Source organism: Myotis lucifugus, unplaced genomic scaffold (assembly GCF_000147115.1).
Source record: "Myotis lucifugus unplaced genomic scaffold, Myoluc2.0 scaffold_502, whole genome shotgun sequence".
NCBI lineage: Eukaryota > Metazoa > Chordata > Mammalia > Chiroptera > Vespertilionidae > Myotis > Myotis lucifugus.
In genome coordinates, this window is record NW_005871550.1 from 126,215 (window position 1) to 139,014 (window position 12,800).

General features: G+C 44.8%; 1 protein-coding gene across 1 annotated transcript in view; it reads right to left on the reverse strand.

The window, feature by feature from the left end:
- SLC1A2 (solute carrier family 1 member 2) overlaps positions 1 to 12,800 on the reverse strand; it is a 97,444-nt gene that overhangs the window by 16,232 nt on the left and 68,412 nt on the right. Inside the window, exons 8-9 of the mRNA XM_023744970.1 lie at positions 8,244 to 8,477; positions 2,014 to 2,208 (exon numbers count right to left, since the gene is read on the reverse strand). Of these exons, the coding sequence (XP_023600738.1) occupies positions 2,014 to 2,208; positions 8,244 to 8,477 (429 nt within the window). The remainder of the gene's footprint in view (positions 1 to 2,013; positions 2,209 to 8,243; positions 8,478 to 12,800) is intronic.

Sequence of the window (12,800 nt, forward strand, 5' to 3'; positions counted from 1 at the left end):
AGCTGCTTCTGTTATGAGTCACTCTTACACATGCCTGTGCACTATGGCCACATTGTCTGGTTACCGCTTGGTTGTGTGTGACAAATTCTACAAAGAGAACACTTCCTGGCAGCTGGTTCCCCCTCAGTTCCTCCACCCCAATCATGTCCTCATGGGCTGAGTGTCCGTGCAATTCTAAGTCCTGCAGAAGCTCCCTGAGCAGTGAGCTCTCTTCCATTCCTTTGTCCCTTTTCCTGTCCTTCCTCTCCCTGGCTCACGTCTCTAGGGCTGGTTCTTGGATGCTGTGCAAGGTACTTGCAGAACCTCAAGATAGCTCTGCAAGGTTCATATGGTAGTACTTGCTCTCCAGCAGGAAATCATGGATCAATGGGTGGAGAAACATAGGGTCCCACAGCTCAAACATGGTCTGCTGGGATTTGAACACTCGCCTGCCTCATTCCAATGCCATGCTATACCTGCTGTCCCTTGATTCTCCCCACATTAAAAACTCTGAGTTAATGAATCCCAACCACTTGGCCACTGGTCCATTCTCCCATCTCTATGTTCTCATTGAATGGTGTGAACTTGATGGGCGGTGTGGTTGTCTTCAAGGCCAGGAACTCAGGGACCAGAAATCATCTTTGCTTGGCTCCAAAAGAAGGGGCTTCACTAAGGCACCCTTTTCATCTTTGAGTTTTAAAACAAGGGAGGCTGGCAGTCTCACATGCAGTTAGGACACGATTTAAAAGGCCTGATACTCTGACCTGAAGCATGTCTTCCCTCACTATGTCGCTGTCATATTTTCTTCCATGTTCTAGGAGTATTATATTTCATTTAGTATCAATAACAGTAATAATACCGGTAGCTAACATTTATTGACAGGTGACTATGTACAAGGCACAATGCTCTCAACCTCCCTAGACTATGTGATTATTGTTCCCACTATACAGATGAGGAAACTGAGGCTCCTGTATAGTACTGCTACGAACTGAGTTATATCTCCCCCAAATTCATTGGTTGAAGCCCCACTCTCCAATGTGATGGGCTTTGGGGAGGTAATCAGGTCATGAGGGTGGAGCCCTTATGATGAAATTAGTGCCCTTATAAAAGGAAACTTAAGAGGTCAGCTATTTCTGTCCACGCATGAGGACAGACCATGTCGGCAAAAACAGCAAGGAGAAGGTCATATGCAAGCCAGGAAGAGGGCATTCATCAGGAGCTGAATTTGCCAGCACCTTGATCTTGGACTTCCAGACCCAAGAACTATGAGAAATAAATTCTACTGTTTAGCCATCTAGTCTATGGTATTTTATTATAGCCCGCTAAGCTGACAGGGTGGTTGTGAGAATTGGATAAATTAATATAGGCAAGTAGGTGTGATCTTTAAGTTTATGGAGAAGCCATGTGTTTTTCATGACCTCTTGGGAAAGTGTTCTTTCTAAATTTTTTTAAATAATACATATGGTAACAATAGCTTTATTCAAAACAAACCTACTTGCTATTTATTTGTAATAAAATGTTTTATGTGGTATTGAGGAATCTCTTCCTTGCAGAATTTCATCATCCCATCCATCACCACCTGGAATGCTGAAGGGAGCATATTTTAATGAAAGAAAAACTAGATCCAGAGTTAGATAACGTTGGCCCCAGACACAGCCCTGCTAGCTCATTACTAATGATGTAGCCTTGGACAAACGTCCAAGCCCCTCGAAGCCTGCACCTCCTCATCTCTTTATACGAGCATAGGAATAACTGCCTTGCGACATCACAGGGTTGTTAAAGTTCAAATAATATCAAGTTTCCACAGCAATCTCATGCCCAACACAAGCAGAAGGCACTGGTATGAGCCTGCTTCTCCCCTGCCACAGTCTTTTCCCTCTGAGGCGGCCAATAATTCCTCTCCTGTGTTATTGCCTTCATCATTCTCCTGCCAGGAGAACTGAAATTCAAGTGGCCCCTGTCAAACGGAGTTAGTGTGGAAGGGGACAAGGTAAAAAGGTTGTTTGGGGGCTTCACCCCACCCTCCTCACTCACCTCACGGTCACAATCTGGCCTCCATCCAGGACCACACCATTCATTTGGGCAATAAAGATGGCAGCCACTGCTTCATACAGGGCTGTACCGTCCATGTTAATGGTTGCTCCGACCGGGAGGACGAATCTGGTCACACGCTTGTCAATCCCCAGGTTTTCTTCCAGGCAACGGAAGGTGACAGGCAAAGTTCCGGCACTGAGGGACAGAGAGAGAGAGAAGGAGAGGGAAAAGGAGGGAGAAGGAGAGGGAAGGGTTAGGTCCACTGTAGAGAAGCAGAACAAAGAAACTGAAATGGCACCACCACATTTTTGTTCTTCTGTTTCAGTTGAGCAACGTGACATGCAAAAAAGCAGTGTCTGGAGCCAAATTGAAAACGAGTAATTTGGAGGCTCAAATTCACTCTTATTAACATGCTAATCGGCAGCAAAATATTTTCGTTGGTCCAGGGTTTTGAGATCTACTCAGAGCTGCAAGTTCTCTTTTTCCTTTGGTCACTATTTCCATCTTGGATTAATATTGAAGCCTTTAGTTAGAATGGAAGGGGGGGGGAAAGAGTCAGAAAAGAATCAGTTGTCAACTGAGAAATGGAATGAGGAATTATTGAATGACCCATAATTTCATGTTAGAGGCACTGATTCCAACAAGATGACTACGTGGGTTGCGTCCAGCCCCTGGGAACTGCCCTGAGCTGAGCCTGCTAATTTTGCAAAGGCTGGACAAACACATTCAGCACCATTCAGCCCGAACCCAAGCTTCTAACTACTCACTGGGGACCCTCACAGGCATTCCAACTCCCTGATAAATGGCCAACTCTACAGTCTCTCCAACGACATAGGGCAGAGAAGCATGTACTTTGTAGCTAATCAAAGACCCACTATGGAGTGACTTCACCCCCACTCCTCCCAGGCGTCACGGGATTCGTGACCACATGACCCAGCTCTAAGGTCAGAATGCCTGACAAGGTCATGCATCTTCTAAAATGAGAGACCTGTAGAGCTCAGGTTTACTGAAGACCAGGATATTATTTCCATGTGAGTAGAGGTGCCTGGGAGGGGAGGTAGACTGGCTTCAAAATTTAAGTAACATGAAAAGCAATGCAGAATACTCAGAGTTCCCCCGGATTGCTTTGTGGTCTATTCTCTCGTGTGCTTTCTTAAAATATGTTTTTATTGATTTCAGAGAGGAAGAAAGAGGAATAGAGAGATAGGAACATCAATGATGAGAGAGAATCATTGATTGGCTGCCTCCTGCATGCCCCACCCTGGGATCTGCCCACACCCCCAGGCATGTGCCCTGACAGGGATTTGAACTGTGACCTCATGGTTCATAGGTTGATGCTCAGCCACTGAGCCAGGTCGGCAGAGCCTCTTCTCTTGTTGTTTTTTGTTTGTTTGTTTGGGGTTTTTTTTGGTGTTTTTTTTTCTCTCCTGCATTTACATCCTTAGTCATAGTTCCTCCTTTTACTTTTTAGAATTAGGGCTCCAGCCAAGCCGCACAGTCACCTGCTGAGGGCTCAGTTTCTCAGGGAGTGGGAGAGGACCATCACCTTCAGAGAACCTACCTGAAATGCAGGTTCCATGGCCCGCTCCGAACCAAGGAAGTGGAAGCTGTAAAACTCAGGTCCCCTAAACCTGCATCTTATCAAACCACTGACACACAAGCTCCTAATACCAACCTAGAGAAGCCAGAGTCATCTGACTGGAACGTTCTTTGTGATTTCAGGTGAGGGGTCTGTCTCAGGCCCCCTCCTTGGTCTTAGGTAGGGAGAAGAAATAAACCCAGGGAGAGAAGAGGGAGTCTGGCTCCATTCACAGGTCGGGGTGCCATGGTACCTGGCTTGCTGTCCCCACTGCTTTCATGAGAAGTTAGGGTCCCTTTCTTACCTGCCCCTTCCCCACTCCACCCTTTCTGGGACCCCTTCGAAGGGTTGCCAGGACACCATGACTGGCCTGAAATGGCTGCCCTACCATGGCTGGCAGCCAGGATTATCAATGGTATGACTCTAAGGACACGTTTGGGAGGACTGGAATATGTTAATTTGTATTATTTCATCTATGTTCCCAAAATGTCATCCAAGGGGTCCTTAGATAATTAAACAGATTAGGGAAAATACTGATAAAGCATGAAGACATTCTCACTTTCTATATTGGACAGGCTTTGTGCCTTAACAATCCATATATACCCAACCAAGTCACACTGATTCCTGAGCATTTTAACTCCTTCCTGTCCTTCCACATCCAGACATTGTTTTTTGGCCTCCTGTCTCAATGGCTGATGACAGTCTTCGAATGTTGCTAATAACTATCAGATACTTGAGAGTTTTCCCCCAGGTTCGTTTTAACAGTGTGCACTGGAGTTGGAGGGAGGCAGAGAGGTGTGTCCCAGGCCATTTCCCCTCCATCCGCCTCCCTGACACCGGCCTCTGTGTCCACTGAGAAAAGCAGGTCAGCCCCCTCCACATCCCCACTCAGTCCAAGGTCCCAGGGGGTGGAAGGATATTTCGCTGGCTGTCCTGCGGCTCTGTTTTTCCCCCTCTGGCCATGATGGCAAAGATACTTAGTAGGTGACTCCTGTCACGTCGACTTAAAAAGTTTTTTTCTTAAAAAAAAAAAATTCCACATCCACATTTTAACTGAAGATTAAAACCACACTGGTTTCTTTTTCTTTTTTCAAATGAAATACAGGGTAAGGAGGAGAAAAGGGCCTCACATTTGTGTGGCTTTGGTCAAATAACCCAAGCATTTGATTTCAATACAAACACGCCTTTAAGATTTAGCTTGTCTTGTAAAGGTACTGGGTTAAATGTCTAGTTATTCCAAGAAAGGATAATTGTAATATTTTTGAAGCAGTCTAAAGATCAAAACCATAAATGTATTGAAACAAAATATACTGTTTTATAATCTTTTGTGCAGATGTACCTAAGCAAACTGAAATTCTAAATACGAAAGCAAAATACTGACCACTCCAACAACACACAAATTAAAAATTTCTATTGGCAGAAAGTATTGTAAAATTTTAAGATAAATGTAAAGTTGAGGGAGACCTTATTTGTCACATTTGACACGAGTTAATACTCTGGCACATGAAGATCGTTGAAAACCAATCAGGAAAGGATGAATACCCCAACAGGAAATTAAGATCACAAACAATTCACAGAGTGGGAGCGGGTGGGTGGGTAGGGCGGGATGGTCAATAAGGACACAGAAAGATGCTTCCTCTCACTCGTAATCAAAGAAATGCAAGTCCAATGAGATCACTTTTCACAATGAGACTGGAAAGCATTGAAGTAACTGATACCCGCCGGTGCGGGTGAGTAGGCGGTGAAAGGCATCCTCTCACACCCATGTAGTGGGACTTCGACTAACACACTTCCCTGATGAGCAATCTGGTGATATGTTTTAAGGCACCAACGTGCTGACCATTGCACTCAGATATTCAAGTTCTAGAAATTTATCCTGAGAGGGTCAGTTACAAGGGGATACAGTTACAAGGATGCTTGTCACAGTCCAGCTTAATAGACATGCCTTAAATGTACATCAAGGGGTGTGATGGGGGTTGTAGTGTGGTACATACAGAGTACTGTTATGCAGTTTTTTAAATAGTGGAGAGATCTATATTATATGATAGGTGTAATTTTTATGATGTGTTGACCAGTGAAAATAGCAGTCTACATATCTATGTATAGTAAGAACTGGAAAGCTATGAAACTGTAAAGATTAACTAAATGTTACCTACCACCAAAGATCACTGGGTGGTGGATCACTGGTGATGGTTAGACAGACATGAGTGGAGCAAGGACAATGCTCCAGGGACAGAAACTCACCAGGGCAGAAAGCCTGGATGCCTACCAAGGGGCAAAACTGGGAAAATAAGAACCTAGCCTCCAGAGTAACCTATGCTCCCCTAGCATATCACTGGCCAGGCGGTTTAGAACCCTTGACCTTTTCCTCCCTAAAGATAACATCTAGGCCTCAGTTGTATTTCAGCTCCAGGTCCATCTAGACGGGTGACACTGTGGCTGCCTCAGGACCAGCTACATTGACTTATGACCCCCTGCCCTGACACTGACCAACCAGGGGAGACCTGGACCCTGAAAAGGCACACCTGGAAAGCTGATGAATATTCTAGTAAGCCACTCCCCTGAGACCTCCCCTAAGATTCCCACCTACAAGAAAGACATAAATATGCTCAGGATAAAGGACCTAGTTTGCGCTCTCCCTCCAAGGAGCATGCCCATGCCATTCCCTCCTCCCTTCTCCTTCCCCGACATGCACGTATCCCCCAACCTCTAAGGGACCCCATGAGACTTGCAACCATGGGAGCAATGGGCAGTGGCAGCTTGTCCTGGGTTAGCCCCTTGAGCCTGTCTCCAAGGCCCCCTTTCCTCTGACTTCTCAGTGAGTTAAAGCAGCCCAGCCCAGGCTCTGCTGTTACTTCTCCTATGCCCTTCCTTGTTTCACTGTCCTAAGTAGATTTTTGCTGCGGTCATGAACCCTACACCCTTTGGATAGCCCTATTCCCCTATCCCCTTTTCCTTAAATAAATTTAATTTTTCTTTATTCACCATCTGAGATGGCTATTTAGCCTGCCTGCGCACTACCACTTAAACCTTTCAGTGATATTCATTGTCTTCTTCAAAAATTTACTCACTGTCTGAACTTTTCACAAGGAGCACATACCTTGCTCATAAACCAGAAAGCAAAACTAAAACTCAACATAATTGTTTTTGTGTTTGGAGGAGAAAAAAAATATTTACTTTTTCTCCAAAGAGAGAGGATCTTTATGGATAGAGATATATTGCCATAGGAAATGTAGAGGCCCCCAAAAAGAAAAAGAAAATTCTGAAATGTTTCCTTTCACCTTAGAAAACAATGCAGAACCTAGAGCCCAGAATTGTGTAGATTTCAGATTTTCCTGAAACCCCACATGCTGCTAGTCCTGAATCCTCACTGATTTGCAACATGGAAATATACTTTGGCTTCCCAGACAGTCACCACGATGTGCCTGTTAGGTCACTTAAGGAAAACCTGGCTGCCTGCTCAGTCTCCCTGTGTCACGGAGCCGCCACCTCACTGGCAGCGCGGGGTCACGGGATCTGCAACAAGGGCCTGCCAACATGGCTGCAGAGATAATGCTGGGCCACCCTGCCACCTGCTTTATGACCTCAGTCTTAGCTTGTGACCCAAGGAAATACAAACAACTCCTGCAGACTGAAAGAATAAATTACCAGGCATGTCTTATGTATCTGTGCTTGTTTGTTTGTTTTGGTTAAATTCAGTCCAAGATGATATAAAAAAATTATTTTCTCTGAGTATCTTTGGGCCCTCATTGGCTTCTGAGGTGGTTGAACTAGGTAGTGAAGAAGAATGTCGAGTCAATGTCAAGCCCAATTTTCTCAAAATCAATGTGGCAGAAAGGTCCATTAAAGGTTCACACAGAGGTCAAAGACTGGACTGACTTCTGGTTTGTTTGAAAACTCTCACCCAGCATACCCTTTATCCTCTAAAAGCTTGTTCTCCCATTTTTGAAAAAAAATTACTCCAATAGACTGATATTTTGTGATAGCATTTTTTTCAAATCACAGGTAGCAGAATTTCTTGAATAGAACAACACCCTGTTATACCCTTTTGAAGAACATTTAAAACTAATAACTAAATGCTACATGTGGCAGGTTAGGCATTATAGATTAACTAGAGGCCCGGTGCACGAATTCATGCATGGGTGGGGTCCCTCAGCCTGGTTGGTTATCAGGGCCGCTGGGGGCAGGCCAGCCTGGGGGTAGGGACCATAGGAGGTTGGCTGGCCATGGGAGGTTGGCTGGTCATGGGAGGTTGACTGTGGAGCGCATTGACTACCAGGGGGCAGCTCCTGCATTGGGCATCTGCCCCCTGTTGGTCAGTGCATCATCATAGCGACCAGTCAACCAGTCTTAACAGTTGCTTAGGCTTTTATATATATAGATAGCATGCATTCATTTGGTAAATTTCATGTGAAGTCATGTTTCCAACACAGGTTGCCTAACAGCAAAAACGTTCATCAGAAAGCTCAGAAGTTACTAGAAGGAGTCCAAAAGATAAAGTGTTCACCTTTTTCAAAAAAAAATATCTTAATAAGATATGAAAAGTGTTCTCATTGAACTTTGGGTTGGGGAAGATTTTAAAAATGAGGAAGTGGCAAAGAGGGTCAAACAGTGAGCAGAGAGAAAGAAAGGTGATTTCTGGGTTCTCTACCTGGAAGCGGTGCCCAGGGCAGTGATCCAAGCTTGGAAAATGCCAGCAAAAAAGGTGAAAGGGTTTTTTCTGGTCACTAGAAAGTAAATCAAGGGGAGAAAGATGCCCCCATGGATGATGAGGCCCACAATCACGGTGACCATGTACATCCCCAGTTGCCGAGCAACCACTTCTAAGTCCTTGATGGCAATGATCTTCCCACAGATTAAACAGGCAATACCCAGCGGGGAGTACCTGAAAAACATAAAAGGAAAAGAAAACACCGAAGAAATCATTATGGGAGCCAGAACTTACATCTGGGCCTTCCTATGTTGCTGCGCCCTGATGTAAACTTTGCATTTGTTCAGAGTTTTGCTGACAAAGGGCCATGAGACTCAGTAGATGCTACATGTTACTTCAGACTAAATGCATCATCTAAAATCTGGCACACGGATTTGGTGACTCCTGCTCTGACAAAAAATCCAAAAGCAAACTTTGTTGCTCAGGCAATTGTTTAGGAATAGTAGAGACAAGCTTTACCATCTCTTAGGGAAGCACCAATCTTAAAATTGAGAGACCACAGGCTACATCTTGTTTGACTTGTCTTTCCACAGCTCCTGCCTTGAGACTTGGGAACAAATTTTGAGCTTCTCAGAAAGCTCGTTAGAGTTTTCACAAATTACGAACTGGTGTTTGTAAATTTGCTTTGTTTTCACCTTGGAAGATAGGAAATATATTTAAGAGGGAGAAAGAGAGAGAGGGAACACAGAACAAGAAAATCATCTGAGTCAAACAGTACCTTGAGAGAAATGTGGCTTATCACTTCTAAGTCTGAAAGTATTCCTTTCCATACTTACTCTAACAATAACACTGGCTCTCTAACAGAGCCCTGCACACACATCGCCTCATTTAATTCTTACCATAATCCTAAAATCTAGGTGTCATTATCTCTATTTGGCAAATGAGGAAATTGAGGCTGGACAAAGTCTTGAAGCCGGCCCAAGACCATGAAAGTAGAAAGAGGAGAATCTCAGATTTGTAACCCTGCATGACTAGGGTTCCCCCACTACCAAGTCAAAGCACTTCCCTTTAATGAGCAACCGTAGTTCTTTGTAGATAAGCAGACAATTCACCCTGTATCAAAGCATCCTACATAAGCTCATTTTATTATCATCATCATCATCATCATCATCATCATCATTATTTTATAGAGCGCTTGGGAACAATTTATTGTTGTCCTCACTCTTCAGTAAGCTAATCATGTTCCTCTCATTTCAAGTGTGTTTGTCACATGTTTGGCAACATCCCTTTTTTCTTGCCCAATTTGGGGCTGTTGGAGCTTGAACTTGCTTGAACACCGTCTGACTGAAGGAAATGTTTGTGGAAACGATGCTGTCTTATTAAGAATTATGAGAGCAAGTCTCTGAGGAAAATGAAATCCTGGGATGGGGCTCCCAACCGGAGTAAGGGAGCCAAAAGAGGGAGAGAGCACCTATGCCAGATTCGGGAGGTTGGGTTTTTTTGTGTTTTGTTTTGTTTTTATTTTTGTAATTGTGCCTGGAGCAAGCCCTTCCCAGGCTAAAGGAAAGCTTCGAGGAGTAGAAGAGAATCATATACACAATTACATAAAACACGGGGCTCATCCAGCCACGTACCAGCTGCATGGCCTTGCTTAGTGACTCATTCCCATGTTACAGATGTGCCAGTCGAGGCTTAGAGAGACTCCTCCAACCTCCAGGGGTTGCTGGGAGGATTACATTGTGAACACGCACATGTATGCAGTCAACCATCGTCCCCCATCCCTGCCAGCACCATTACTTCTCTGACGCCTACACAGGAATCCTTCTATGTTCTGTTTCCCTAAATACACCTATGTCCTCTCATCACCCACTCAGCTTACTGAGTCCAGTCTGAGTTACTGAGGCTTTCTAAAACATCTCACAGGCTTCTGTCACCCAAGTGTGGATGTTTTTACCAGCAAAATATTTTCTCAAGAGGAACCTTCTCCTGAAAGAGGCGATTTGTAACTGAATGAATTCGTTAGGACCTGCCCTCCTCCCTGACGAGCTGCTGCCAGTAACCCCACTTCTCCTTTCCCTGGGGTGGAGGCTGACCGTGTGTGAGGGCTGCTTCCGCAGGCATCGGGGGTCATGTCCTTAAACCCCTGGCTTTCCCGCCATTTTACTGCCATGCCTGTGGTCACAACAGCTCACAGATCAGCGGGGGAAACTCGGGGGCCAGCTCCTTGTTCCCTGAGATTTTAAATAACTGAGCAAAATGTACCTTCCCATAAAGCCAGCAAGCATTTTCTTCATAAACCAAGAGATTAATTCTTTCCAAAGCACCCATCACCTTTTAAAGATGTACCTTTTAAAAACCACACACACACACACACACACACACACACACACACACACACAAATACAAGCTGTTTGGGGTGCCATCCAATTTTCCTGCTCCTTGGGGACAATTTGTAGACTGGAGAGAAAATGTTTTCAAGCCTCTTTGCCAAGCAAGACCAGCTACGGAGTCCCCTGGAGAACACGCCTGAACCAGAGCCAAATGGATTAGAGAGGCAACAGGTTGCCTTGGAGCACTCAGCTCTCTGGGAGAAACAGGAGTTCCCACTATAAATGGGATGTGTTCAAAGGCCAGAAGGTATAGTGTTAGGAGAAATAAATATGGCAAGCAGGGCTCTAGTTGACCCAACACCTTGAACTCGGGAACTAGAATGAGCACTAATTAGGACAAGGAAAGAGTCTGTTTTATGACATATTTTAGGGCCATTACGTCCCTGCACCTGTTTTTAAAACACGTAGCTGAAGCCTCCACTCAGAATCTGACGCTTTTCAGTTCTTGGGTTTCCATATTAATGAATTATCTCATTGAAAACAACCCGCATGGAAAAGAAAGGGCAAATGCCTGGGGTCCAAGGTCACCACTAGAAGCTTCTGAGCCAAAGCAAAGAGTCAAAGCCATAAACTAACATGCATAGAGAAGCTGAGGGCTCCAGTGAGTGATCTGAAGCCAACTGATGCCTGGTAATTGTTGGACCAGTTTTTAAATGAGAAGGAAATGACTACAGAGCTCACAGCCCTTAGGCTGGTTGTACCTTCAGCTCCGGGCACTGTTTTCAAAACCATCAGTTCACCCAGGACTGGCCTGTCGAGTCGTTTCCTTACCGTTTCACCATCCATTCTTTCCTCTGCTCACTTTGTCCCTCAGTCCTTGTCATCTAAGGTTCCCACCAAGATGCCTCCCTTAGGGTCTGCTCTCTAGTCCGCAAACACAAACTCATTCACAGCACTCCACATACCCAGAGCTCAGTCAGTGTCTCTGTGCCTTCGTAGGCACCTGCTTCAGAATCACCTGGCGTGCCTGGTACCAACATGGATTCCCCAAGCCCATCACGTACCTACTGAGTTAGCATTTCCTGGAGCTGGCCTTGGGACAGTAAAATTTTAAACAAGTTCCCAAGGTAATTCCGACGAGCTTGGAAACCCATGTTTCAAAGAATAAAATCTGATCTGCAACTGAGGTAATGCAGATATTGCTTGGTTAGCCTTTGGAAACCATTTACTTTAGCTTCAGTTTATTCAAGGCCTGTTGGATCTTAACCCACTAAATTCACTCAGGACTTTCGGGCACAGGACAGATACTAGGCCAGACACTTGGAGTGGAGGTCAGTGGAGTTAAATCTTTAGGAATTTGGGATTCAGTGAATAAAAAACTTTCTCAGTCTTGCCATAAAGCCACTCTGGTTCTGTCCCACACATTTCCCACAGCAATGCCAGCCTGCCAGTTTGGAATGGATTTCAAGAGAACGTAGAATTGGAGGAGTAGGTCAATAAAGAGTTAAAGATACATTCCAATTACTTACAGGCACTGTCTGTACTCAGGCTCAGGAAAGAACACAAATCTCGTTTGCCCACTTAGGGAGAGGTGTTCCGGCTCCCCAAGGTGTGACTTTTGCTGAGTTTTACCAGATGTAGGTTAGAACTTTTCATCAGAATGGAGTAGACATTCGTTCATAGAGCCTCCAGGCTGCTAACCCTCTGGGGACTGCCTTTGGCAAATGCATAAAAGCTCAACTCATGACGGTGGCCTGTAGGGCCCTGTGGGCTGCCCACCTCTCCAGCTTCACCACCTTCCACTACCACCCCCCTTACCAACCACATTCCAACTACTCCAGACCTTCCTTTTGAGTCTCAAAAATACTTCACTTGCTGTTTGTTCCCCCGGAAAATTCTCCTCTTGATTCTTATAGAGCTGCTTCTCTCTCAGTCTTCACCAAAAGTCACTTTCCCAGACAGTCCTCCCTGACACCACCTGTGAGAGTTCACTCCTTACTTCCATCCTCCCCATAACTCTCTATCCTATTTCCCAGACTATTGACTTTGTAGTGGTGATTACTATATGAATTTTTGTTTCCTTCCTTTCATTTTCCCCCCTCTCTCCTTTCAATAGAATGTAAGCTCCATGAGGGTAGGAATCTTTCTCGATCTTATTTACCATTATATCAGAAGTGCCCAAAATTCTTATTGGCATTGAAGAAATATTTGTGGAGTGAAAGAACAG